Raw genomic sequence first — 27,850 nt, 5'->3', positions numbered from 1 at the left:
TTGGGGACATCATACAACCACAATGTATGATGTTTGGGATTTATGCGTCAAGAATATTTTGTTCCAAATCGTCTAATTTACTGAGTGCCGACAAAGCCCGGTGACAATCCAACGGTTATTATCATTCGATTTTGACGAGGCCTGAACAGATCTCCCAAGAAAGTTAAAACAAACACATTTTATTGGTGCCGACGTGAGATTATATTTCTTGAGGGTCACGCCAGCCGGTTGGTCAACAATAAGGTTACCGGGACCCCTTTTTTTTTACCGTCAACCAAAAGGGGGACTACATCCGTCCCAAAAATGCCGTGCCTCATCCAAAATATCAGCTATCTTTTGGAATAGTATTACTTGATTGACAGAACTGAAGACTATTCTGGAAGCAGTGGTTCAAATAATCCAGAGTGACAATTATGTGCTCATGCCACCTGTTTCTCCTTTCCATTTCCGGGAGGGAGTGAAATTATTGGAATTTAATATTAGGTACTGTTGTAATTAAAGAAATATTAATAGATGTGCTGTGTAATGTAGTAAATGTAATGGTTTTTTCATTCCTTTTCAGAAGGGGTGAAAGTCTTGTAATAGTACCGAAAGTCTTGTATGAATAGTGTAAGTTAATTATGTGTACAGTAAAGATGTCAGGAGTCAAAGTCTTGTAATAGTAACTCCTAATTATATGTGGTACTATGTAGAAATGTTTGTACGTAAGCCATGATGTAAACATCAATTTCAGTATTCCCTCCTTACGCCTATAAAAGGAGGGTTCTGTCTATTGTAAAAACCAAGTTAGTTCAAGCAAGTAATCAAGTTAGTCAGTTTCATTATAATATCTTGTGTCTTGTGTTCTCGCTTTGATCCTAACCTACTTTGTGTATGCCTAAGTTATGCACATGTAGATGTTTTTTATGAATTAAAAAGAATGATTGATGGCTTACCGCGGGAGCAGCATGATACTTACAGAGCCCGTTTATCTTTATCTGGTACTGCACTCTTTATCACTGTATGCTTTAACATGCCTGGACTTGACTGGTTGATCCAAGAAATTGTAATATCTCTAATTATCTTCAATGATAGTAGATAAGGCAAAATTTGGTGTCAAAAACTTTTTCTTTAAATTTTCTATCATAATTTTTACAGATCAAATTAAAATAACATTACATAAAACATGATCCTAAAGACACTGTTTTGTTTGGAACATGTGGAAAGGAATAGAAAAGAAGAGAATGTTAAAAATTTTCCCCCCTTGTTTGGTTTGAGAGAGAAGACAAGAGAAAATGACAAAATAAAATTCCAGGAATAATAGACATTTTGTCTTTTGTAAAATGAGAGACAAAACTATCATAGATTAGACGACAAGTCGTTAATCGGGAGAGACGGAAGAAAAAATGAAAAAACAAAAAAAGAGAGTCAGAATAATACCATGGTCTTCCACTCCCACCGCCACACACGGGTACGAAACCCACGAAAAGAGGGAAAGGAAGAAGAGGAGTTATGGTAATTAGGGTTGCGAGAGAGGGAGAGAGATAGGGTCGGCTAGGTTAAAACATTAGATGGGAGAGTGCTTATTAAAGATGTTACTTTTAATCATCAACTAAACGACCATTTACCTAAATAAAAAGGGAAAATGACGGGTCAGAGGTGTTGACCCGGATTTATTCCAAAATCATGGTCTGTAGTCTTGAAACTACCACTCGCATGACAGGAGGGAAATTATTGACAAATACATGGTGTGCCTACTTGAAATGTCTATTTTACCCTCCATTATATATCACTTATAAGCCCTAAAATTCATTCCTCCCCCAATCTCTCATTCGTTCCACACATCAGGCAACGACGACTCCTCTCTCACTCGGTCTCTCTCGACTCCTCACACCAGGCGACGACGACTCCTTTCTCACTCAGTCTCTCACTCTGGTATCTCTCTCTCTCTCTCTCTCTCACACACACACACACACACAGAAAAGATACACTCGTTTTGTCAAAGTTGAAGATGGGTTAAGAAGCTACAATTTCCAATTTTGTTTCTGGTTGTTCTTATTTAGCGTAAAAATTCATTGATAGAGCGAATGTGGACCATTGAACCCTAGTTGTTGGTTCTACACAAGATCTGGCTCACATTAGTGATTATTGGCTTGCTCTTGTTTGGCATGTGACTGATGTTTACCTACAATAGTTGTACTGGTAGATTGTTGGTTGGATCAGTTTGTTGTCCCTTTGTTGTTTCCATTTTTGTTGATTGTTTGGTCTGTTTATTATATGACTTGTTTTGTAAAGAACATGTAGTTTAGTCCATATAAATATTTCACTTGGCATTGCTGTCCTGTTAGAATTTCGATTAACTTTGGTAGACAAGTCCTGTACGTTAAATGGGTATTTTTAGTGTATGTTTGGACTCTACAAAATGGGACAACTCATGTTTTATTTTAACCATCTCGTGTAATGTAATTCTTATAATCATGGAAACAAAGTCACATACTCGATGCACTTGTTATTTATGTTATATGACAGTTACATATTTTGGTTTGGTTAGAGGAGGCATGGAATCTAATTCAAGCAGTGGAACGACGGGAAGTCCTGTAAGGATACGAGTTTGTGAGCACAGTGAGCAAGCGGTCTTGCACACCTCGTGGACGGATAAGAATCCAGGTAGAAGGTTCTTCAGGTGCCCTTATTGGTATCCCGGTTCGCCAAAACTGGTGGTGCACACTGTGATTACTTTGATGGTTAGATGGTCCCATTGGTGAGCAAGAGAAGTGGTTCTTCGATCCCAGAGGGACATATGGTCAATCAAACATCGTATTGTGGAATATGAGACGAAGATGGAAGAAATTGAGATGAAGTATAAGGAACAAAAGGAAAAATGTAACGAATATGGGAGGAAGATCGAAAAATGTGAGAAAAAGAACAAGGAATATGGGAGGAGGATCAAAGAATGTGAGAAAAAGAACAATGAATTGGAGGCAACCGTGAGGAAAAGCAATGGACTGATGTGGGCAGCGTGGGTTGCTTATTCTATTTTGCTTGTTATTCTACTTGCTATCATGGGGACCCATAGTAAGCCTGGAACTAAGTATTTGAGATTGTCCCATTCAAGGAGCGGTTAAATGCTTTGGTTTTAGAATTCTAGGAAGCGGGACTAGTAGGTGGTTCCTTTTTGTAAGAAGACAATGTAATCGAAGCTGATGCTTTGACTTGAAACCGTATATGCTAGTGGTTGGTTCCTTTTTGTAAAAAGCATATGTAATCCAAGGCGAGTCATTGTCTGTAATATGCGAAGATAATTTGAAGAACTCCCAATGTAATATATTTGTGGCATCTAACATTTTGCGGACAATTTGTAAGTAAGTTTAATGTGTTGTACATGAACATTAAATTGTGGGTGCTATGTATTAGTATTAGTATTGAAATGTAATATGGTTTTGAAGAGTTTAGTGGTTTAATCTTTTTGATTAAATTACGTGTTTTGCATAGCATTGTAGTTGCTCCATACAAATATTTGACTTCCTACTGTTGTCTTGTATGATTTACAGATTACTTCTTCCAGACAAGTGTTATGGGTGTAAGTTAAAGGGTTACATGGGTATATGTGCTTGTTTTTTTGGACTGTTCGAAAAATTGAACGTCCCTTGTATCATGTAATTGAGTATGAATTGCGTAATGGTTATATATTTGGTTGATGTTGTGCAGCCATATCAACGACTCCTTAGAAGTTGATGTGTTTTTGTTATTCGGGTGGTGAGCGCATGGCAAATGCGGATGGTAGCTTGGAGAAGTATATGGATGGTGTATCTAAAGCCACAATCATTGAAGATGGCATATCGTTTGATGAGTTAGTCGTCAAAGTTTGCTCTCGCATGGATATGACTTTCGCACAGAAATGTATAGCCGAACAGATTTTGATTGCATATATTACTTTATGTTATATATTGAAAAATGCCATCTCTCATTCAATATAATCAAGTATGTTTGATATATTGATGTTCCTATATGACTTGGTCTGTTTCAAAAAACTTAATGGTCTTTTTCAATATAACATAAAGTCTATTTGATATTTTAACGTGCCATATTTTTGCTCAAAAAGGGTTGGTTGAGCTTGACATTTATTGAACAAGATATGACTTGGTATTTATCAACAAAAGTGATGGTCTATTTCAATATAACATAAAGTCTGCTTGATTTTGTGACGTGCCCTTTTTTTGCCCAAATTCAGGTTGGTTCAAGTTGACTTGGAGATGACATTCCTCCAACTCTATATGACTTGGTCCGTTTCAAAAAATGTAATAGTCTTTTTCAATATAACATAAAAGTTTGTTTGATTTTTTGACGTGCCCTTTTTTGTCCAAATAAGGTTGGTTCAAGTTGACTCGGATTGTGTTTATAAATTTCGAATTTAGTGCAAAATTTTGCATCCAGAGTCTGTGTACTTTTGGAATAGAGAGAACTCCTTCACAAATATAAAATTCTTCAAATTGTCATCACAAGTTCTTACATACTACATTTTGGTTCATTGGGAATTTCCCCACTTGATAGTGATCTTTTTCAATATGAATTCGTCTATGTGAAAAACCAAGTTCGCTTTCATTCATTCATCCATGATGTAGTAAATCATAAATGTGAACCAATGTGAAAAACCATAGTTGTCCAAAAATGTTTGTACGACGGTTGAAACAAAAATGTTTGTGTTACTCTTAATACTCTGAAAAATGTATAAAACAGTGGAGGAGAGGTGTAATATGGAAAACTTTGAAACTGCCCAGGTTGGATAAAATCACCTTTGAACAGAAACTGATTTTAAGGAGTTCTATAGGTCGGTTTTGAGTGATTCAAATTAGGAATGAAAGCTAACACGTAGACGGATGCTTTGGTGCCAAAACCATCAATTTTGGAATTTCGAACAGTTGCAAAAATGCGTTCAAAGTGGATTGAAAGTTTGGCGCTTAGAGTTGCCCCATCGGAAGTGAATTTCGAATAGTTGGATCAAAGCCGAGAGCAATCGAGACCAAAGCAGAGAGAGAGAGAGAGAGAGAGAGAGAGAGAGAGAAACTTTGTCTGTTTCGTATTGCTTGATCTAACGATGCCGGTTTATATCAAGGGCAAAATTGTCCCCACTGTCTCACCGGTGTTATGTTACCATGTATTGGTGATTAAAACAGATGGTACCATGTATTGGTGGTTTCAGAATTGTAGACCATGAAAGTGGTGAATAATGACTTTGTCCTCCACTGATCGGTAATTTCCCAAACAAAAACTACGAGCTAGTCATCAGACATGTCATTTTTTTATAATATATATAATTTTTAATTCAAAAAATAGATAATATTTTAGTCGGTAGTCTATTCTGCCGTTAATGCTACTGAAATGAAAATCCCCACAACTATCTTCACTCGCGGCTGATGAAAACAGCGTGGAACCACTACATCCACATCAAAAGCACAGGCCCCTGTGCTGCTTCATCGTCTTTCTCCCCCCCCCCCCCCCCCCCCCCCCTCTCTTGTAGTTGTAGAACGCCATAAAACCTAATCGAAGACACAGAGAGAGGTTGTGGGTGCTGTTTCTCTCTCTACAATGTTGGTACACGCTACATTACCTGCCTCGGCATCACTAATAACTTTCAATGGTGAGTTTTCCCTTCCATAGCGTATGCATTTGAATGCAATTAGGCCTTGTTCTTCCTAAAATTATTGGCTTGGTATGTTTTATCTCTTGGAATTTCTTGTTTAGTTTTTGGTAAAAAAACCTTTTATGAGCAAATCATTTTGATTTGTCTCAACGAGAAATTTAAAAAGTACGAAAATTTCAATCAAAGTGAAAAAAGTAAGTTGGAAGAGTGAAAAAATGAATCGAATTTGAAAAAAAGTTTTAGATGAGACGGCACCAAACAATGTTTTAAAAATCGCTAGGTGTTTGTCAGGCCGAAAAGAGGCGCCTAGAGCCGACTAGTCGGCTGCCTAATGTAGGCGTTGGACGGCGCTAGGCACCTAGGCCGACTTTTAGAACACTGGCACCAAAGACAAAGATAGATTCTTCGAACTCTTTTTCATCTTTCGTGAGCTTTTTTTGCTTTCGTTCTTAATTTTAATTTCTTAAACTCCTTTTGTCGAGAGGCAAATAAGGAGTACGTAATTTGACGTAAATCTAACGAAAATTCAGAAAGGACGAACAAAGACACCAAACCAATAACTGAAGAACATGGCCTTATTGTGAAATCAACTGAGTTGATGGTTGAAGTACAAGAACATGTGTGGGTTTGTTTGTTATGTTCAGGGACTTCAGGAGGTGCAAGGCAATGGGGCAAGCTATTTTTTCCGGTCTCCAGAACTAAATTTGGAACCAATTCGTTTTTGTTTGGAGGAATTCCAGGGAGGGGATTGCCCATCATTGTTCCAGGAGCCTCACAGAGTAATGGGTCGGTGGGGGAAGTGTCTGAAGATGAAGGAACACGTAGAACTTATGTGTGGCCCAATGACAAGGTTTAATTCAACTCTCTTTGGGTTTAATTTCACTGAAGGACTATGGTAAATTGGTAATGTAGATAATTTGTGGTTGTCTCTAAGTAAAGAGCCGTACACACTTGCAGCAGTTACTAGTTACAATATATGACATGGCCTTCTTACTGGGTCTTATTTGGAACGAGACATGATTAGTATCCATTCTGTCATAATGGAATTGTCTTGACCAGTGGGACATGTTTTTATAGGAATTACTAAGAAAGGCATATTCCTTGTTATTGAAAACGCGTTGAATAGTTTATGTGAAGCGTGCTTCTAGCCTTGCCAACTGATCACTTAAATATATGATAAATCTGCGTGTCCGTTGGTGTTCCTTTCTTTGATCGAGCTTTGGGTGTCTTTCTTGAATTAATCACTTGTCGCGTCTTCTTTTGAATTCAATTCTGCTGACTTGGAAAGGTTTTCGAAGGAATGAAAGTACGCATTCATGACCACCTCATATGACTTTTCAAGCAGTGCAATGTTGGTGCCCTACTTGTCTAGTCTGCACCTAATCTCGCTCTTTGTAGTTTCCTTACTGTTACATTTGAGACGGACAGAACACTCTCGAATCTGGATGGTGTATTATGTGTTCCGGTAGCTGTTTGTTTTCATCAGTGCGGTGCCTCCTTAGACTAAGTGTGTAGTGAAAGTTCTATAGTCACCGGGAGAGGTAATACAAATTTCTTGCAATAGTTACATGGAGGGTGTAGAGTTATTTAATGCTATACTTTCACGTACAACTATGACTCCTGATAAGGACTCGATATTTGCATGAAAAGGTTTCTTCCTGTGAGATTTTAAAATTTTAAATACCATTCAATTTATTTTTTGTAAGTTCTAAACATTTTATGTTCTAAACGTTAAAATGTAAGCTTTAGATATGGCCAGCTTTGCCATGTGGCACCACCACATCTTCTTCACATGGCATCTCCAAGAGTATGGTGCAACATGTATTACATGTCAATCTCATGAGGTGGCAAGTGGACCATAGATGATGCTCCATTCAAGGTCAAGCCACACCAACCAAGATAGTGCTTATGGTGCCTTAAGCTTGCTTGAGCCTAAGGATAAAAGGGAAGTTATTTATTAGGTCGTTCTTGCTACCCTTTGTGTTGATGAAGGATCTCTTATCTAAAGGAAAATTTCTACATTCATGGTTAGGCCTACACTCCCGGCTCCCACAGGGTTAAGTCGAGTGGCTCTCTAACCAAGCATGCCCTTCTACTTGTCATCTTCAAGATTAAGGCGCATTTTTTTTGGCCGAGTGCCTCCTCTTTATGCATGTGTAGGCAACCTCCATTGAATGGCCTGTCCAATCTATTTGCTTGATCCTCAGAAGTGCTTTTTGGAATTGCTGCGCCAACTTAGGCTATTAATAGGGCCTATGAGCTCCGATTGGGATCACCATAGCCTATGTGGCTTACAGGCTGTAGTTTAGGGATTGTCAAGGATGTGTGGCTCGACCAAGGTTTTAAAAAGCAGTTGGGGTTACTTCTATAACGGTAATGAGGGTGGTGATGCAGTTTTGGGTGTTATTGCTGTGGCATAATGGTAGCAGCAACCAGAGCTGGGGTTTTTTTTTAATTCTTTTTCCATAACTTCATGAAATTTGACCAATACACGTTTCATTTCCTATATGTTCTTCGAAATTTCATGTTACAAATGTTAAATAACCAAAATAAGTTGATATAGAAAGAACTCACCACAGAAATATTAACGTGTAACAAGTTACTCCGTTCGTTCCTAAATGATAATCTATGACGAAAAGATGTGCAATTTTCTGATAAAAAAATGAAGTACTTCATTGCATAATTTTTTAAATTTATGAGACTAACATAAAGAACTGACTGAGATCTTTAATTTGGTGTCAAGCAATTTAAAACATTATGCACAGAAGTACATTATTTTTTGATCCGAAATTGCACGTCTTTTCGGAACAGGGAGAATATTTTTTTGTGAACAAAGTAAAATTATAGGATAGATCTCCTCAAAGTGTGACAAATGTACAATTCATGAGTCACAACTATGTAAAGAGTGGAAACAGTTGTAGCCTTTTGAGGGAAACATAGTCTCACCGCCATAGTGGTTGCCCATTTTCAAAACCACAAGCCTAACCCGTTGGGTTCACTCGGCATTGAACTACCTTAGAGACAAAGAAAGAGGATTTGACCGAGAAATGTGACCCTTGGAAGTTGGGAACGTATCACTCCTAAACTCATGTAGCTACATGGATTTGGTATGGCCTTTGTGGTCTGAGCATGATTGGTTGGTTAGAAAATGAGAGCTGCAATCAAGGGTTTGAGTTAAATGCGTGTTGATGTGCATGGCTGTCGGTTGAGCTGGCTCCGTGGTTCTGCCAATGCATTATAGGGGTCCTATATGCATGCACATGGATCTCTGAATAGACCTCCATCTGACCTTCGTACTCTCCACTGCTTTTTTGATATCATAATGTTTCCTCAGTCTCATCTCCACCACCTCTGATGATCTCCTTCCATCCTAGTGCCACAACCTTCCAAGATGCTATCATATACATCTCAGCACTATTACCATCCTCTAGCATTTCACTAATTCTCTTGTATTTCCCTTTTCAAACACGATGTATGGTAGGTTGAATAATGATGCTATAGGCCTTGCATTGGCCGTCTTCGGTCTCCTTAGTAAAGTAAATTTAAGAGTCAGGCATTCCTGTCTTATTGCAAGTAAACTACAATTTTTTTGATAACTTAAAAAAAAAAATTCTACTTAGGGCAAGTGTTTGACATGTAACCATGGAAGGGGCATTAATTGTGGCAGAAGGAGGATTGGAGTGTGTTAAAATGTGAGTTGAGAGCTTTTTAGTTTTGAACTGATAATATTGGAGGTAAGAAGAATCAACTAGAATGCAAGCTCGCACGGGGACTGGTTTAGATCCATGTAATCAACTCAAGATCTAAACGTCTCGACGACGTCAAATTAAGAAGAGAAAAGAAAGTCCCAGATTAAGAGTTTGAAATGATTCTTGCCTCTCCACACATCTTGCGTTTTCAATATGACATGAAATAAAGCTGCAGATTAAGATGGGTTCTGTTATTGTTGTTTGTTGTTGTTGTATTTCACTATTGTTGCGTGTACAATTTTTCCCCATATTTCTGGTGGTATAGTCAGCCCCTGTACTTCCTTAGAGTTAGAACTTCAAAAGGAGTAAATAGTCAGTGTCGTCTGGCCGTATCCTAGCCGAAGGGTGCTTCGATGCTAAAGTCAATCTCAACTCAGAGAGGTGGAAAGTTTACCAGACTTAAGTCTAAAGAAACAGCGTACCTTTCTAGGGTTTATAGTGTACCTTTGATAGATAGACTGTGCTTGGGCTCTATGACGTTACTTGTGACCGCTTTCAGAAATGATCTCATGCATGACGATTGTCGTATAATATCAGGCTGAAAGAATGCTTTGTTTTTTGTCTTTTTTGGTTTGTTTTGCAGGATTTATGTGGCCTGCATACTTATTGATAGATATGGTTATACATTTTAATTAATAGAAAGTTTTTGCTTACAGAACCCAAGGGTATGCATATTAGGCGGTGGATTTGGAGGTCTATATACTGCTTTAAGACTAGAATCCCTTGAGTGGGCTCGTGACAAGAAACCTCAGGTAAGCTATATGCTATGGTTTGGTTGTTTGTTTGTTATTTTTTGTCTTTTGTCAACTCCAGCAGCAGCAAGGAAGTTTTTTGCTCATCATTGGCCCAATTTTTTCGCTGGATGAGTGGGCATAGATTTCGTATCATTGCCTGCAGTTATCGCACATTTAGATGCACAAGAGGTGATCAGATAAGTTATCAGGGTTGAAATTTCTCTGGGCTCTTCTAAATTTGTTAAATACAGATATCGTGGGATGAAATATTGGCGCCAATCTGACAATGTCATGCGAGCCCCGCTTCTATAGGGTCATGATTCACCTATTTCTTGCCCTAGAGGAATGAAAATAGTATCAGGTTTGGCGCCCGAGTTGTCTTGATGCATGATATGAGCGTATCACCCTTATTCTTGAATCTCGTTTCGATTGAACTTCATGTTTGTACATTGGTAGCGATGTAAAGCGAAATGCCTAAATGACATGGCAACTTCTTTTGAGTCCCACAGCTATTTTATATTGAGCCTCAAGCTATCCCACACTTGAGTCAATTGAGATTCGAGATGCATTCTTTGTTATTCAACTACAAAGCAAAACTTTGAGTCTCTCATAGCTTACAGACTTACAACCAAGTTATGAGGCATCCAACCTACTATAAGCGAAAGTCTCATTGCTTGGTGGGTGCTTGTGCAAACCATACTATAAGCGAAAGTCTCATTGCTTGGTGGGTGCTTGTGCTAACCATGAGGTGTGCCATATGGGGAACCAAACTTTTTGCAGACAAAACAAAGTCGAGTGCGGGTTGCTACTATTTTGTATTTGGTCCATTTAGATTAGTATTAGCCACGTGGGCATGATTACTTCAAATTTGGTCATTAGAACCCGTAAAAGACCTTTCTTACGAACACACTGGGCACCTTAGTTTGATAAATCGGTGAGACGTCCCTCAAGCTTTGAATTCGTACAAGTAGTTGGCCAATGTTGTTAAAGGACAGTTAGTGACTTAAAGGTATTCACTGATGTTAATGAAATACATTTCATTCAATAACCGCTTTACTTGTTTCACCCATGTAAATAAACAACACATGCCTATGTGAATATAATCAGACATGAAGACATAACATATGTTTCGAATCGTCCAATATAAACTTGATGTGCAATCCTTAGTGAACTCAGGAAGCTTGGGACACAGAGTGCACTCATGAATGTTCGTGGTTGGATTCCCACCGCAATTTAAAATATAGTCACAGTATTCAAGGTCTCAAATCCCTCTAAGCAGTTTGTAATTGCAGAAGATGATTGGAATCTGTCTGATAATTGGAGACTTGGAGTCCACTACGGAATGATTCAAAATTTCTATTTTCGTGCTGCTAGTTGATCTCTTCCTATCTGATGACTTCCTTTGAGTCTTTTTGGAAGAGAGAACGTCAAACTAAACTATTTTTTTTGGGGTAAGTGAATTTTATTGACAAAACCCATTACACAAGCACAGGGGCATTCCCCAGGAACAATACAATCAACTCAAACAGAGTACAAACAAACATTTTGAATTAGCTCAGGTATACAATCCTGCCCAGAGCCAATCAGAAATGAAAATGAAAAAGGCACATGGACAACCATACAAGCAATCAAGGTTTACAAAAATCCTGCCAGGAAAGTTCCAAGCAGAGGCTGGTGCCAGATTCCAATCAGATTTTTTAACTCCCCTCCAAGAACTAACACATGCTGTGATAGCATTGATGATTTTGGTTTCCACTTGCTGCTCAATGCTCAAGTGGTGGTGGAAAATTCTGCTATTTCTTTCACTCCGGACGTGGTACAAAACTGCAGCTAGAGAGAGCTTATAGACCAGGCATCCAAAATTGAATTCAGGGCTATGTTGAATTAACCATTGAAGGGATCAACTCTTGCGCAGGGCAAAGGGACCTGTTTTTGTGCAGACCATTTTGCCAGATGGCCCAGATCATAGAGAAGGAGCACTGGAAGAACAAGTGTTCATGAGTCTCCACAGCAGCTTTGCATAAAAAGCACTGTGAATCTAGGACAATCTCTCATTTATGAAGCCTATCCAACGTTGGTAACCTGCCTAACACAGTCATCCACTGAATAATAGCCCATCTATACACCCCATGCTTGAACCAAACTACCTTGGCCCATCTGACTTGAGGAAGCTGCCTTCTAATTGCATTCCAACGGCAAACTAAACTTAACCTTACCTAAAGTATAAGCTTCAAAACATGAAGTTGCATTCAATATTGTATCGTGACTACTGCATGCCACCTAAACCTGTATTTTTTGAAACGAAAGATAATGGTGGGGAGACGAACATCTTTTGATGGCGGTGACAAATTGTCAACCACCAATGCAGAAATGTAAAGTTTTGTAACCCTTCTTCGCAAATAAATTGGTCATTTTGATGTGAGAAACAGTAGCTTCAATTATTTCGTTCACTCAACTGCTAATTAACATTTATTTGAACTGGGAGCAGATACTTCTTTTTGACCAGTCTGAACGCTTCGTTTTCAAGCCAATGTTATATGAGCTGTTGTCTGGAGGTATGTCTTTTATTGGAGGAAGATAATATACCTGATGATACAATACAAATTTCGTTTTCTCTTTCAATGCAGAAGTTGATGTCTGGGAAATAGCTCCACGTTTCTCAGATTTGCTTGGCAATACTAGTGTGCAATTTTTCCAAGACAGGGTGAAGTTGTTACATACCTATGATTATGAGGGAATGAATGCGTCTACGAGATCTGGCTGTGGAGGAGCCGTACATCTTGAGAGTGGGCTTGTTGTTGAATATGACTGGTATAGTTTTTCTATTGCAGATTTTCGATAGGGAAGTGTAAAATTTTTGGGGCCCTTCAATTATTAATCTTCTCTGTTGCATTCACCCATAGGCATCTGAAAAGTCCAACAATACTTCTTTATGATTTGTTAATCTGTACATTAGCTTCTGGGTGACTATCTTATTTACACATGCACTTCAATAGTTTGCTGATTTTACATTTTGGAACCTGGGCAGTCAGGTTGGTACTTGCTTTGGGTGCTGCAGGTAAAGTTGATCTTGTACCCGGTGCAGCAGAATTTGCATTTCCGTTCTCCACCCTGGAGGATGCATATGTTAGTATTGACAACAGAGAAACTACTAATAAACTTTAACTTTGGCTAATTAGGTTAAGCTCCATATAAGCTTCTTTTCACACCTTGGCGTTCTTTTTGATGTAGATGGTAGAAAAGCGGTTAAGAGAATTGGAGCGGAAGTACTTTGGAAAGGACACTCCAATCGTTGTGGCTGTGGTGGGGTGTGGTTATGCTGGAGTTGAGTTAGCTGCAACAGTATCAGAGAGACTGAAAGATAAAGGAGTTGTGCATGCAATTGGTAGGGATACAACAATCTTGCCAACTGCCCCGCCTGGCAACAGGGAAGCTGCCCTGAAAGTAAGAACTCTTGTAATTAAGAACTCTGGAAGTTTGTCAATGTTAAATGACACTGTTGCCCCCCTCCCCTGTGCACACGTGCGCGCGCGTTTACTTTGCTTTCCATGAGTGTCACATCCCTCCACCATATGCTTGTGCCGTGTGATTTCACTAAATTGAATTAGTGGTGCCTGTTATTCACTTATTTTCAAAAGATTCTGCTTTTGATTTCACTAAATTTTATTGATAGTGCCTGTTGTTTTACTTATTGTCGAAAGAAGTTAGTTTTCTCAACCAGCCCCTTGCATGATTTATCAGGACAATCATGTTGAGGTGATCGATATTTGTTGTGAATATCATATTGCATACAAATAGCACGGTCCAGTGTTACTGAAAAATGCTATACGTTGTGAAATGTATGTTCCATTATGTGATTCACTGTTGTTCCAAAATGGTGAATTTAGCGATTTAAAGTGATCCAAATACTTTTTCCTCTAGATTTTTTTTCAAAAGTTTTCTTAGGAGGAAAATATTATATGTATTCATCCAAGATCTAGAAAGTGAAATTGCCTTGAGAAAACGTAAAAATGATGGTTTTTAAGTTCTCCTACAATTGCAGTTTACAGTCAAATTGAAGATTAATATACTGTGTTCTATTAGATGCCCAATTATTTGAAGAAAATTGCTCTCATAGTCAAATGTATCTTGACTCCTAATGGTGAGACCTGTATACAAGTCGACTCATATTGTACCTCATTTGAAAGCATGTGGCATACCCTTAATGTCCCATTCCTCCTACTGAAGCCATCAATTGTCCAGGTAACACAGCCTCAACCTAGGATTTATTGTTACAACTGTTGCTCTAGAATGTACTACTATCACCGAGCGAGAGAAGGATTTATTCTCAAGTGTTTGTATTACATTTTTTTTCAGCAATAATTTTCTATGCAATAAAAGTTTTTGCTTACACTCAAAAAGTTTTTTGCGTTAGTATAGAATGCAGATAGTTTTTAGCCTCTCGTTGGTTGTTTACGTCCTTTGCTTTACCTTAATTTTGACATGAGTGTTTACTATGGCTCATGAAAGATAGAAATATATTAGATAGAAGAACAATAAAACCCTGTCATGACTTGAGCTAGACTTGAGAGCTGCCCAGGCAGCTGAAAATGAAAATTATCGAATACTGGAAGAAGATAACATTCTTCTTGCTCTGAAAAAACTCATGTTTTTATTGGGCAAGTTGTTCTCAAATGAGAGAATACTACTTGAGATGAAGATTCATTGTTCTAAAACTATCATTCGTAATATACTTTGTGAGGGCAGCCACTATGTGCATCTATTGCCAAAGGGTAGGTCCGTCTATTGTCCTTCCCCGCCCATACTGGCTGCATTACATTGGTATTGTTTTTGTTGTATTTGAAATATTCTTCTTTCCAATCATCGTTACCTTCTTCAAGATGCTAGATATAAGATTCATTTCCTTAAAAGGAAGTTAGGTTTTTTTGATTTTTCAACTGTCATTCAGAGCATGTAACGTACAGAGCACTTGTCGCAATTTCAGAAGGTCTCTTTCCTCTTTATATAAAGGGTCCTCCTCCTTTGTTGAGTGAACACTTTCTCCAACTTATGCTACCAACATTAACGAGAATTTAAGTTCTCCACAGATTGAGCTTCTATACTCACGCTTGGGGACCTCAACATTGACGCGAACTTTACTATATATATATATATATATATATATATATATATATCTACCTACTCTCAAATCAGCCTCTGAACTCATCTACCTTGCTCACATGTCAGGCTTACGCTAACTTTCATCTTCTGCTAGTGGAGGAGAATTATGCGAACTTATATGCATGGCAATTGGAGCTTTCATTTACAAATTTCAAATTTTATTATTGTATTTAATTATGGATATGTCGCTTCTTTTAAGTTTTAGATAGTTAGGAATTAAGGATGAAGATTATTTCCTTTTCAAGTTAGGATTCTAGTTTTCAGATAAGTAATACATCCGTCAGTCACCACTTCTCCCTCTGCCATCTACAATGAAACTGCATGTTTCTATTGAGCCCACTTTTGTAAAGCTTTGATTGTTTCACACAAAAAATCATAATTCTGTTTTAAATTCCTATGTCTTGCTAACGAAAGGCCATTGTCATCAGCATCTACTTTGTACATGTGATGTCAATGCTTGCAAGTGGCATTTATATTTCACAAAATTACAGCACTTCTATGTCTTCCTTCAGGTTCTTTCATCCAGGAAGATACAACTTTCTTTGGGTTATTCTGTGCGCTCTATAACAAAAGCTAGTGAATATAGAACTTCAGACAGTGATGCTCGAACAACTAACAACTTAGGGGCAGCTCAAGATCCTGACAGACTTGTTCTGGAGCTGTGGCCTTTTGATGGAGGCTCACAAGTTCAAACTCTGGATGCAGATCTAGTGTTGTGGACAGTTGGGTCTAAACCTCTGCTCCCTCAAATAGAACGCAATTGGCTTCCTTTAATTGAACAGGGACAAGCAGAGACAGATGAAACTCTTCGAGTCAAGGGCCATCCGCGCATATTTGCAATTGGTGACTCTTCTGCATTAAGGGACTCCAGTGGAAGAAGACTTCCAGCCACAGCACAGGTACAGTAAAAAAATTGTCCTGCTAATACTATGTGAGGTGCATTTTATCAATAGAAATGGGATAACTTATCTTGGTGCCTAGGAATGCTTTATGCCTGTTTCATGGCTGATAAATTATTTATCATTAATAATTAGAAGGTATATTAATACTGATGCATGTTCTCATATTATTCTCAGGTAGCTTTTCAGCAAGCAGATTTTGCTGGTTGGAATCTTTGGGCTGCAATCAACAACCGACATTTGCTGCCCTTTAGGTTTGAACTGACCACCTTTCCCAAAGATATATTTGTATTATTTTCATTTTCAATTATTTCGTATTTTCTTTTCACTTTCTTCCTCCCCCTTCACGCGTGGAACTTAATTGTAATCTATTTGTCTGAGGAGTCAGATTATTTTTATTACATAGTTCTAGCATCGTATATCTGCTACAATACACCCCAACGGCTTAGGTTTCATTCTGCCAATGGACAAACTCAAGTTTGAGGCTAATCCTCGTATGAATTAGCCCTTGATTGAGTTTCTAGACTGAGCCGTAAGAGGTTTCGAACTGAGTCCCTAGATGGAGCAAACTCTATAAGTGAGAGTCATGACCATTAGTTCAACCCTTACTAATGATACTTATGAATAAAAAAATCCAGATCTAATCATATGATTTCCTTTACTACTTTCTTAGGGTGATTTTGGCATTATGCGGCAACAAAACTACTTGATGATTTACGATTTACCCAAATATAGAATAAAGAGTTTGAAACAATCTGCAAAATTCTTGATGGATTTTTGTGTTGAATCTGGTTTCATTAGTTCTCTTGGAAAACTTTATCAACTCGAAGTTCTGTATTTTTTAAGTTTTCGGAATGACCGAAAATTTCATTGGGTGGAAGAACCCAAATTTTAAACTCATTCATGAATCGATCTTCGTCTTTATCTTTGTCTTTATCCATGTATATGCCTGAGTAGGTTTTTTTGGTTCAAGTCAAAACTCAAAATATAGGGGAAGGGGGATGTTAATGGCTGGGGTTGACAGCCCGCGGGCAAGAACACGCATCTTGCAGCCTGAAACCTAATACTGCAGCCATGAACTTTGGTGCTGCAGTATTAGGCCTCTCTCTCTTTCTCTGTGTGTGTGGGGGGGGGGGGGGGGGGGGGGGGGGCGGCGTGGGTGGTTGAGTTTACTTGAGGTATTGCTGAACAGGGGTGGAGGTAAAGAGAGGGGTGAGGTGGCACAGGCCACCCCCGGTTATCCAGAAAAGAAAAGAAATTAATCAACTACTTGTATCTTCCCTCTTTCGTCTTTCTCTTTTCTCTTCTCTTATTTCTTCTCTGTACTTTAAACTTTTAAACCACAGACAAAAAAGGCCCAAATTGAAGAAAAGTCTCGTTGAGAGTTTTATTTCAGTAGATCGGTATACTGTTATATCATAAACATATAACTTATATGTTTATGGATGATCATTGATCAACATTAAGATTATTTTGGAGACATTATAGATGATTAATATTAGAACACACGTGTACCTTTCGAATGTCTTAAATGTATAAAGAAAATATTTATTTAGGGGTTAATCTTTTCAATTTTCGCCACCCCCGACCTTGAATCCTGGCTCCGGCCCTGCTGCTGAAACGCAAGGCAGATCCATGATTCTATAATGTTTGCATCTGTTAGTTGCAGAATACCTTTTTACAGTAGTAGTTTGTAGCATGTGCCTTTTGTTGCAAGAAACACGCAGATTTGATTACGTATTAGGCTTTCAAACTAATATGTGTAACGTGTCGATGTGAACTCTAGATTCCAGAATTTAGGTGAGATGATGACTCTTGGGAGATCCGATGCTGCTGTTACACCGAGTTTCCTTGAGGGGCTAACCTTGGAGGGCCCTGTAGGTCATACTGGTAAATTCACCACCCCTTTCGTCAATCTTGACAGTTTTTGCTCTCATCGCATTCTGATTACTCGTGCTACCATGATTGTTGTTCAGCAAGGAAAATAGCATACTTGGCCAGATTGCCAACAGATGAACACCGTCTTAAAGTGGGAATCAGTTGGCTCATGAAGTCTGCGGTAGATTCAGTTGCATCACTTCAGAGTACCCTTGCCGAAGTTCTTTCACGGCCGTAGATCAGTTGTTTTCATTCAATGTGTAGTACTTTTTTGTACCGTTGGCCTTTCTGAAATCGAGTGCTCCAGTCATTTCCTAATGGACTTGTTGGCACTGTTAACCAGTATACGGGAATACAAACAGGTTGGAATTGTGAATTTGTTAAGAAAATGGTGAAACGAAAGGGAAATCGAGTTACTTTCACATTATTTTTCGTAGATGCCAAAGCAATAAAAGAAGACAAGGCTTAGACCAGGCGGTTAGGGCAAGCTTTAGCCAGGTTTAGTAGTTTCTGGGTTTGAACTTCCTTCATCCATCCCCACACACTAATATAGAGAAGAGTCCATACTACCCCATGGTTTGAGGCTTTGGCGAGTTACCTCCGTGACATTTCAAAATGACAACATAACCCCCATGTGGTTTACGGACTAAATGTCCATTTACAACATCAAGACGTGACACTGCTATCATTGAGGGTTTTGTAGAAAAAGTATCAATTGCTCCTGGAGCTTCGCGTGCACTGAATAATCACTCCGGTTTTGTAATATCCACACCCTATTATGATTTGCCTTGAATGTATTCAAGTACTAAGGTCCACATCAAAAGCTTGGGGATCAGCAAGAAAATCAGCAGCTGAGACACAGTCATAATGGAGCACAGAGATTGTGCAAGATATAGTGGGCATCTGCAGATAAACTGAAGGGGCATAGCTAGGGCATGCCTCAACTGATAAACAACGCCACTTCGGCCCCTGCCTCCCCAAAAACAAAGGTGGCCGCTATTTGCAGCGTAGTTTCTGCTACGCGCAGCCAATTGCTACCTACAAACCACCACCTTATAAGAATTTGCTACTTGCAGCCAAAAGAATATCCATGAAGTCCCCTTTTTGCCCTTGTATACATTATACATACAACCCAACCCAGCACCTCTATCATTCTCTTCCCCGATCCTTTCTTTTCTCTCTCTTCTCTCTCTTTTCTCTCGTTCTGCAGGAGATCCCCGCCTCCCCACCCCACGGCGCCGCCACCCACCCACCATTACCGCCACCCCGTCTCTCTCTCCCTCTCTCTCTCTCCCCGCCTCCCCATCCCGTCTATCGCTCTCGTCTCTCTCTCTCTCTCTCTCTCTCTCTCTCTCTTCCCTATTTTTTCTTCTGTACAGTCCCCACCACGACAGTAGCGCAACTTTGAGGCAAAGGAGGTGTGAGAAGAAAGCACATCACACCGGCATCACCAACAATTTCGAAGTGGAACATCGGTAAAATTTTGAATCTTGTTATTACGCGATTTTTTTTTCGTTTGATTTTTGTTTTTTTTCCAGAGAAACCCACAATAAGTTATTTTGTGTATTTAAAATTTAATCGGACATTAGAATCTGATTGTTTTTCGCAATTTCGGATAGTTGATTGTTTGCCCCTATTCGGATTTTAATATTTGAAATTGATTGTGTCATTCGGATTTTAATTTCCGAATGGCCCCGTAGTCGAATATTATAAAAGTTGAATTGTTAGATCATTCAGAATTTAATATCCAAAATTTATTGTCGCATTTGGATTTTAATATCCAAATCTTTATACCCCATTCGGACATTATAGTCCGATTAGTCCTCTCTATTTCGATTAGCACCCCTTGGTTGTAACCAGAGCTGTAGCTTTTCTTTCAACCAATTTTTGAATGTCTAAATGTTAAAGCAAGCCAAATCAATGAGCTTTGTAGTCTGTACACATGTTAATAAATTTGTAAGATGCAATTTTCATGAACAGTGCTCAACACACTAGTTGTAGCTCTTTTATTATGCTTATAGAGACGCGATATGGCTTCACAACTATAACTCACAATGTCATGACACGTAGAAACACTTCCAATTTGTAACACAATAACCTAGTGAAAAGTCTGTTTTGATTACACTCCTAGAAATAGCACCATTAACACAAATGCGAAGAAAATCCCTTTCTAAAATAATTAATTATCTTCGGTTTTGATACCAAAGTCCAATTGGCTATGTTCTTCTGAAACAAGTCACCAAAGGATGTTAATGTAGTCAATTGATAACTTGGTATACTAAAACCAAGAGAAGCACACCTTCATTAGCACAATACAACAGACTTTCAGAAACCTCCCGTAACTTCATTTCGGGAAAAGGAGCCACCAATTTTGATTGTTGCATATTTTAGCATGGACAACATGATAGAAATTCATCTTCAAACTAAGTGCTGTACAGCGCAGTAGTAAGCTAGTAATTGGACATTTTTCCAACTAATTCTAGACCGTTCTGATGATGTTCTTTTTGTATTAAGTGTCTGAATTGAATTTTTCACATGCATGCTGTTTTTAAGTTGTAATGTTCCACCACCTGCATATAAAAAGACTCTAGAATACCAACTTCATCAAAAGAACTTATAGTTCCAAATACAACTGAAACTTTTCCTTTAGGAATGAAGAAAGTCAACAATGTGTAGAATAAGAGTGGGAAAGAGAAGGTGGATCATACAATGTTTCCTGTATTTGTCTTCAGGCGGAAAGTTTTTGATATTTGTCTTAAGTAGTATCCACCAACATGGCATAGGCTACCAATGCCAGAGTATCTTGAAATATTTGACATGTCAGCCACCAAACAAAACAACACATGACCTGTAAACACAAACATGAAAGGCAAACAACTACTTTGTCACATCATTAGTTGTCATATAGTTTTTTGTGGACATAGGATAAAGATTGAGAGAAAGAGATCTATTTGCAACATGCATAGCATAACAAGAAATCCTGTGTTAATCCTGTTTTGTCTTTATTATTTGTAAAATGTAGCCATCAGTGTGTCGAATTGTTTATATGCCTAAGGATTCTTCTGTTCATCTATTAATCACCATGCATGAATTGTTAGCTTATTCAGAATTTAATATCCAAAATTTATTACCTCATTCAGATTTTAATATCCAAATCTTTATAACCCATTCAGACATTACTGTCCGATTAGTCCCCTCTATTTCGGTTATTAGAATCTGATTTACTTATCTGTATTCAAAAATTAGTATCCAATCCTCCTATCTTTAATTCATGTGTTCTAACCATAGTCGTCATATATTGAATCGAATTGACCTTTTTCCCAATTATAAAAGTTGAATTGTTAACTCATTCATGTGGTTTCATATTAGTCAAATGCAACAATGTGATAAACCTTGATTCATGTATAGATTCATATCGTTGTGTGAATCGTACAATTTTGACAACTATGGTTCAAATGTACAGGAAATGAAACGAGTTCCTCCTACCGTTTCTGCAAGGAAGAGGAAGGCTGAGCAAGCTTTAGCTTCAGAAAGTAAACGAAGCAAAACACGAGGACGAAGGCAGAGGCAAGAGGTTGGGGTTGAGGAGGATGTGATGGTAGAGGCGCTAATAGTCATTCGTACAGTGTGGTCTACGCGTACACAGATGGTCAATGGGAAAATTGGCGCGATCATGTCATGAATGCAGAGAAACGAGTTACGATTCAGCCTGGAGTCCCGTGGGAGTCACATCCCGACTACCTTCCTTGGTTTTTGACGGTCTCCCACTTTAGGGTCTCACCCTGTCCCATAGAGGTGCCGTATACCGAGAGTGCGGAAGAGCGCAATGCAGCGGCTTTGGCCATTTTGGACAGTGTTTTGGGAGGGACTAGGGCTAGGACTTCAACTTGCTCGTATGAACTACGACAAGCACTTGTTGAAGTGCGGAGGACTTTGAGGGGACCGGAGGCTGCTGAAGCGAGCATAGCAGGCCCTAGTTTGGATCGTTACTCGAGTCGTTACACTAGGTGCCGGCATCATTGGATTTTTGGACATGAACACGTTTTACGAGGAATAAAATTTCTGCAAATGTATATTTTCATGTTGGCACGTTATACAAGACGAAGAATTACATCCCATTTTCACCAATAATAAATTAGGGAGTTAATTTTTAAATTCTCCGTTTTAATATCCACACGCTTTTTCAACCATTACAGCCCATTTATTTGGAGAAAATTCAATTTGGAAATAAATATCCGAAATATATAACAAGTTTTGGACTTTAATTTCTGATTTATATACCAGTAATTGGATTTTAATTTCCGAACAGAATGAGAACCATCAGATATCTGAACCAATCGAACACTAATGTTCAAACTGGATCAATAATTTCGGAAACTAATATCCGAAAGTTATACCCATGTTCAGACTTTAATATTTGATCTGCATACCTTTAATTGGATTCTAATTTCTGAACCGAATGAAAACTATGAGATAGCCTGACACCATTCAAATACTAATATTGAATTGGATCAATAATTTCGGAAAGAAATATCCAAAATTTATACCCATGTTCGGACTTTAATATCTTATTTGTACACCTTTAATTGGATCCTAATTTTCGAACAGAATGAAAACTATGAGATAGCATGACACCATTCTTGTTTCTAAACAGAATGTCACAAACTTGACAACTATGAGTTTTTAAACAAAAATACAATATTAGAGTTTCCTTGAAGATCGGAAAACTACAAGCAGATGTAATCATCCAATTTTCATAACATTAGAACACATTATATAATACAACACATTAAATCATTTCTCAATCTAAAAATGGCTACTTGACATGGATGACCTCCTTTATTGCTACGTCAACGTTGATGATCTCGTTGAACTTCTGAATGGCCGCAACATGGGCTGCATCCCAATTTTTAGCGATAGAAAGACGATGTTTTTTCCAATTGCAAGCTATTGGCGGCATAGGGGAACCTTTTTTTAGGAATACCTGTCAAATTGCATTATGTACTTATAAAAGATAAATGAAGTTGGACTTAATGAGTACAATTCATTGTATAGATGACAACAAATCATTTACCAAAATAATACCTGTACAAAGTGTCCACCGTCAACAAACCCGATAGCAATAACCTTTCGTTTCATGGAGGGTAAAGGCTTCGATTGGAGGGGGAGGAATGTAAGACATTGAACATTTGATAAATGGACAAGGACACAATTATAAGCAGATGCTATGATGTGACCCATGTTTGGCATTGTCATCCAATGTTCCTGGGGTGCCGGACTTTCATACCATGACAAGATGTGAAGTAATTCCCTAGCCCTCTGGGTCCCCCCTACCACTTGTTCGTAAAGGTGTAAATGTGTTTCCAACTCTTTCAGTAAATCACTTCTTACCATTAACCACTCATGAACATCGCCTTTCATGAAGCTCGACACTGCCCGAAACCCATAATTCCCATCATCTTCAACATCCTTGACCAATTCTATGTAAGGTCTTATTGCTTCTGGGAACTGATTGATGAAGGGGCATATAAAAAGTTGTGCTGGAACTTTTGCTTTCCCTTTCAGATTGCGCCGCGGTTTCTCTTTGACGGGCTTAGGGGTTTGAAGGGAGGCGAGAACATGCTCAAATTCCGAGGGATCCCTACGTGTCGAATTTTGTTCTTTGGCTGCATTTTTTTCTTTCGTTGACTTCCGACCGTGTGGTTGTGCATTCACTTTGGGTTCAAGGAGAGTGCTGATTTTCGGATGAGCAAGCTCTTGCATTTTCTTAACATAATTGAGCTTTACATCATATTGATTTTCATTCAAGAACTTGTTGTAAAAACAATCAAAGTGAGCCAAAAGCCTCTCCTCTATCGAACCCTCATTCTTGGGTGCAAGCAAAGAAAGCCTCTTCCAATGGTCATAGATTAACTCAATCGGTAGGGGGATATTTGCCATCTTATAAGGAGCAATCTCATGAGCGCAAGGTATACCATGGGTGTGCCTCAAAGAATACTCGCACTGACGCTTCGATTCCACAAACCATTCGACTTGATGGGATGCCGCTAAAACAAGTGTCATGGCATTTGACGAAACAACTCCCCTTAGCCTATCAAATAGAGTTGTCCTAAAATCATGTTGCATAGAATTGAGGCTCTTCTCAAACGAAGCTTTTACTTCAGTAACTTGTAACAACATCAATCTGTGAATCTTCTCCCATATAGTATCAAAATTGCATTGCGAGTTTTCAAGATATTTTTTAGCTGCGAATGTGAACTCTCTGCCCTATGAAATAAATATGGCAAGATATTAACCGTAGCAAATAACATGAATATATGAAAATTTTCCAAAAACGAGTGAATAACATGAATATTAAGGAAAATGCCAGAGTTGCGAATGAAGTGTTTACCTGTTACTTGTTAGGTTTCCGAAATGCATGACTTTGTTTGTCCAAGCTCCTACAAACCTCTCTTTGTAGGGTACCAACCAATTTTTCTCGACGTATTCAAGTGCTGTAGGAACCATTTCAAAATTACGCTTCAAAACACAAAGGCGCTCCTCGTACTGTGCAACACTCGATGAAAGGACGACTAGACCCCAACTGCAAATAAACTCCTCCCACATCTTGTCATCAAACATCTTTCTACACTTGGCTAATACGTTCTTGCCAATATGCCACCTACATAGGAGGTTGGTAGCATGAGGGAAAACATTTGTGATGGCATTCATAAGCGCCAACTCCTTATCCGTGACAATAACGGACGGAAGCGCGTTGGGACCCATCATGCCTTTTAGCTTCTCCAAGACCCAAGTGTAGTTTTCCGTTTTTTTCACTCCATGAAAGCAAACGCTGCACAAAAAGTCATCTCCGTCGATGTTACACCAACAATTTGAAGCAAAGGAAACTTGTACTTATTCGTCTTGTATGTGCAATCTATCATTAACACGTGGGGAAAAGCACATAACATCTCCCCGGCAGATGGGGGAGACCAAAACAACTCCGTGACATTCTCAGTCTCGTTCCCACGGGTCCAATGAACATAGTGGTACTTTTCTAGCCAATCCAACAAATGTTGCATTTGAGATTTCCCAGCTTTCTCTATCACTTGATACTTTTGTCGTACATTGTACACGGTTTTGATAGACGTTATGTTCTCAGGATCTTGAACCTTCAAATGGGTTAGGATTTCTTTTGGTTTCACCAAAGCGACTGACAAATCAACCACCGTGCTAGTCTGCTCTGCTGACAACCTCCCGGCATACGAATGGCCCTCAAAGTACACCGCTGGAGGATGGTTGTGGGTGCCATTGTGGACAGAGACAGTCCAACCATCATTGTCCTTTACAGCTTTCAATTCAAATGGGCATTCACATTTTTTGGTGTCCGCGGACCGTACTCTCTTCTTCACAGCTACCTCCTTCCCATCAACTTTCTTTACAAACGGCCTATACTTACCACTCATTTCACATGAAAATCTCATCCTAGGTGTGTGATTCTTAATATATTTCTCAGAACCCTTAATCACAATGATAAACCCGTATTGTTTAAAAGTACATCTTATCCAATCTACCAACGCTTCATCGGATGGAAAAACCTACACACACATAACAAAAAATTATAGCCCGTAATATAAGATTGCACAAGATAAATACTCTATAAAAAAAACACTCACCGTCTCCGTTGTAAAATGCTTCGTCTAATCGTATGGAGGACAGGTCTAAGTAGGTATAGTCGATGGCCCTACATAACTACCAAGTGTTGAAGTGTCACCCTGTAACACCCAAAGACAAACTAGGTAAGTGTAGGATTCTTTGCAGTTTTATTTAGATATTAATATCTGAAAACTAGCACTAAATTCGGATATTAGAGTCGAACAATGTTGACAATATTCAAATATTAATATCCAAATAGTTGTACATAATTCATACATTAGAGTCCGAAAAGTTAGTCAAGTTTTGGCACTGTGTATCTAACTGTAAATGCAGGATTCTCTGCAATTTCATTCAGATATTAATATCTGAAAACTGGCACTAAATTCGGATATAAGAGTCCAATAATGTTGACAATATTCGAATATTAATATCCGAATAGCTGTACATAATTTAGATATTAGAGTCCGAAAAGTTAGTAAAGTTTTGGCACTGCGTGTCCAACGGTGTCGGGCCAGAACTGAAATTGGAAATGGAGGGCGGGCTTACCTCTTGCTGCGATTTTTGCTCCGTCACTACAACATCTGTGACATGTTTCTCAACATCCATTGTGTGATCTTCAGACTCCAAATCGTGGTGTATTGATGGGTCAACTATTTCTTGTTTATCAATGGAGGGAGAGGAAGCAATCGAGGTTTCTATTGACAATGTAGGAGGAAGAGGAGAGGCGGAAGATAGGCAGACTTGGCTGCTGGTGGGAGGGGCTTGGTGGTGGGTGATGGCAGCTGGGGATGAAAATGGAGGAGTTTGAATGGGGGAGGGAGGAGACATTCTGGGAGGGAGGGAGGGAAATCAGGGAGATGATTTTTTGTGGTTGTATGTAATGAGTTATGTAATATTCTTAAAGGGTAAAATGGTCAAATAACATGAGGTTTTAGGGGTATAATGGTCAAACTGCATGATGGCATTTTTGTCTGTAACCGATAAAATTTTAATCGACTGCGAGTAGCAAGAAGTACGCCGCAAATAGCGGCCACCAAAACAAAACGAAAAAGTGATTTCAATGTAGCTTCAAGATTACTGGAGGGATTTATACCAACAATACTCCCTTTGCCGAGAGCTATCCATGAACTTCAAACATCTCGACTTGAAAAAGCCACCTAGTCATAACCAAGAAAGTAGGAAATGTATACTAACAATTCGAAAAATCTATGAGTACCGACCATTGGGGGAGAGAAAACGTACCGACGGCCGCCGGCGGGCCGTCTCCGGCCACCGGACGGCCGATCCGAGCCGTTCAAAAATTTTAAAAAATAAAACCGAGGGGGCCAACGCGGGAATCAAGGGCATCCGAGGTGTTTAGGGTGCTTGATCAAAGCACCCTTTTTTCGTGTATATATGTGTGTGTACATATATACACGAAAAAAGGGTGCTTTGATCAAGCACCCTAAACACCTCGGATGCCCTTGATTCCCGCGTTGGCCCCCTCGGTTTTATTTTTTAAAATTTTTGAACGGCTCGGATCGGCCGTCCGGTGGCCGGAGACGGCCCGCCGGCGGCCGTCGGTACGTTTTCCCTCCCCGTGGTCGGTACATATAGCAACACTCCTAACAAATTGTGATGATAATGTGAAAGGTAACCGAAAAAATCTAATAACGATGCCTACGTATCATTTGAGATCTGGTTCGACTTACCCTTTTTTTTTTGGGTTTTCTGAAGCTTGATTAGTACTGAATTCGAGGACCGTGCATTGGTGGATCCAACTGAAGTTACTATGGTGGTTCATTGATGCTCACCCCGACTTTTTTTTTTTTTGATCGGCAATTTATACACCTTCAATACTAGCAACACTTAGCCATTTTAAATTACTCTTCTTTCTTGAGACGAAGTGCAGTGACGTAACTATTCTTGCCAAACCATGTACAATGTCTATATCTCATGCTTTATTTTTCCGAACTATTGAGTGTACGTGCTTGGTTCGTAGCCCAACATCTAGTGACTTGACATGACATTCGTATCAAAGACGACTGAACTCAGTTTACAAGTTAATTAACCAATTTGCCAATCCAAAACAAAAAAAAGTCACCAGTTTAATGCAATACTAAAGTTTAACCGGATGAGTATGTCAAATGCAGCACCCAAGCAGCAGAAATATCCTCATTCATCACCGTGATCTAA

At 38.9% G+C, this 27,850-nt stretch overlaps 4 protein-coding genes across 4 annotated transcripts; 1 reads left to right on the top strand and 3 right to left on the bottom strand.

Moving 5' to 3' along the window:
• The first annotated feature begins 5,375 nt into the window (after nt 1-5,375).
• Nucleotides 5,376-18,462, top strand: LOC131315804 (alternative NAD(P)H-ubiquinone oxidoreductase C1, chloroplastic/mitochondrial). The gene is made up of 11 exons (XM_058344999.1): nt 5,376-5,617; nt 6,265-6,470; nt 10,026-10,121; nt 12,592-12,658; nt 12,731-12,914; nt 13,136-13,229; nt 13,335-13,547; nt 15,776-16,162; nt 16,340-16,416; nt 17,949-18,052; nt 18,139-18,462. Exons 1-11 carry the CDS (start codon nt 5,566-5,568, stop codon nt 18,276-18,278), a joined length of 1,620 nt encoding a protein of 539 aa, XP_058200982.1. The 5' UTR covers nt 5,376-5,565; the 3' UTR covers nt 18,279-18,462.
• A 4,394-nt stretch (nt 18,463-22,856) lies between these two features.
• Nucleotides 22,857-24,805, bottom strand: LOC131317475 (uncharacterized). Its single transcript, XM_058347023.1, has 3 exons — nt 24,432-24,805; nt 23,126-24,302; nt 22,857-23,024 (listed from the first exon to the last, which is right to left on the bottom strand). Exons 1-3 carry the CDS (start codon nt 24,803-24,805, stop codon nt 22,857-22,859), a joined length of 1,719 nt encoding a protein of 572 aa, XP_058203006.1.
• Nucleotides 24,806-24,852: 47 nt separating this feature from the next.
• LOC131317474 (PKS-NRPS hybrid synthetase cheA-like) lies at nt 24,853-25,485 on the bottom strand. Its single transcript, XM_058347021.1, has one exon. The coding sequence runs from the start codon at nt 25,483-25,485 to the stop codon at nt 24,853-24,855; it is 633 nt and encodes a 210-aa protein (XP_058203004.1).
• A 138-nt stretch (nt 25,486-25,623) lies between these two features.
• LOC131316538 (uncharacterized) lies at nt 25,624-26,620 on the bottom strand. The gene is made up of 2 exons (XM_058345946.1): nt 26,222-26,620; nt 25,624-25,794 (listed from the first exon to the last, which is right to left on the bottom strand). The coding sequence occupies exons 1-2, from the start codon at nt 26,501-26,503 to the stop codon at nt 25,741-25,743; spliced, it is 336 nt and encodes a 111-aa protein (XP_058201929.1). The 5' UTR covers nt 26,504-26,620; the 3' UTR covers nt 25,624-25,740.
• Between the last annotated feature and the right edge of the window lie 1,230 nt (nt 26,621-27,850).

This window comes from Rhododendron vialii, chromosome 2a (assembly GCF_030253575.1).
Source record: "Rhododendron vialii isolate Sample 1 chromosome 2a, ASM3025357v1".
NCBI lineage: Eukaryota > Viridiplantae > Streptophyta > Magnoliopsida > Ericales > Ericaceae > Rhododendron > Rhododendron vialii.
Note: the sequence above shows the minus strand (reverse complement) of the source record. Positions and strands in the feature narration are given on the sequence as shown.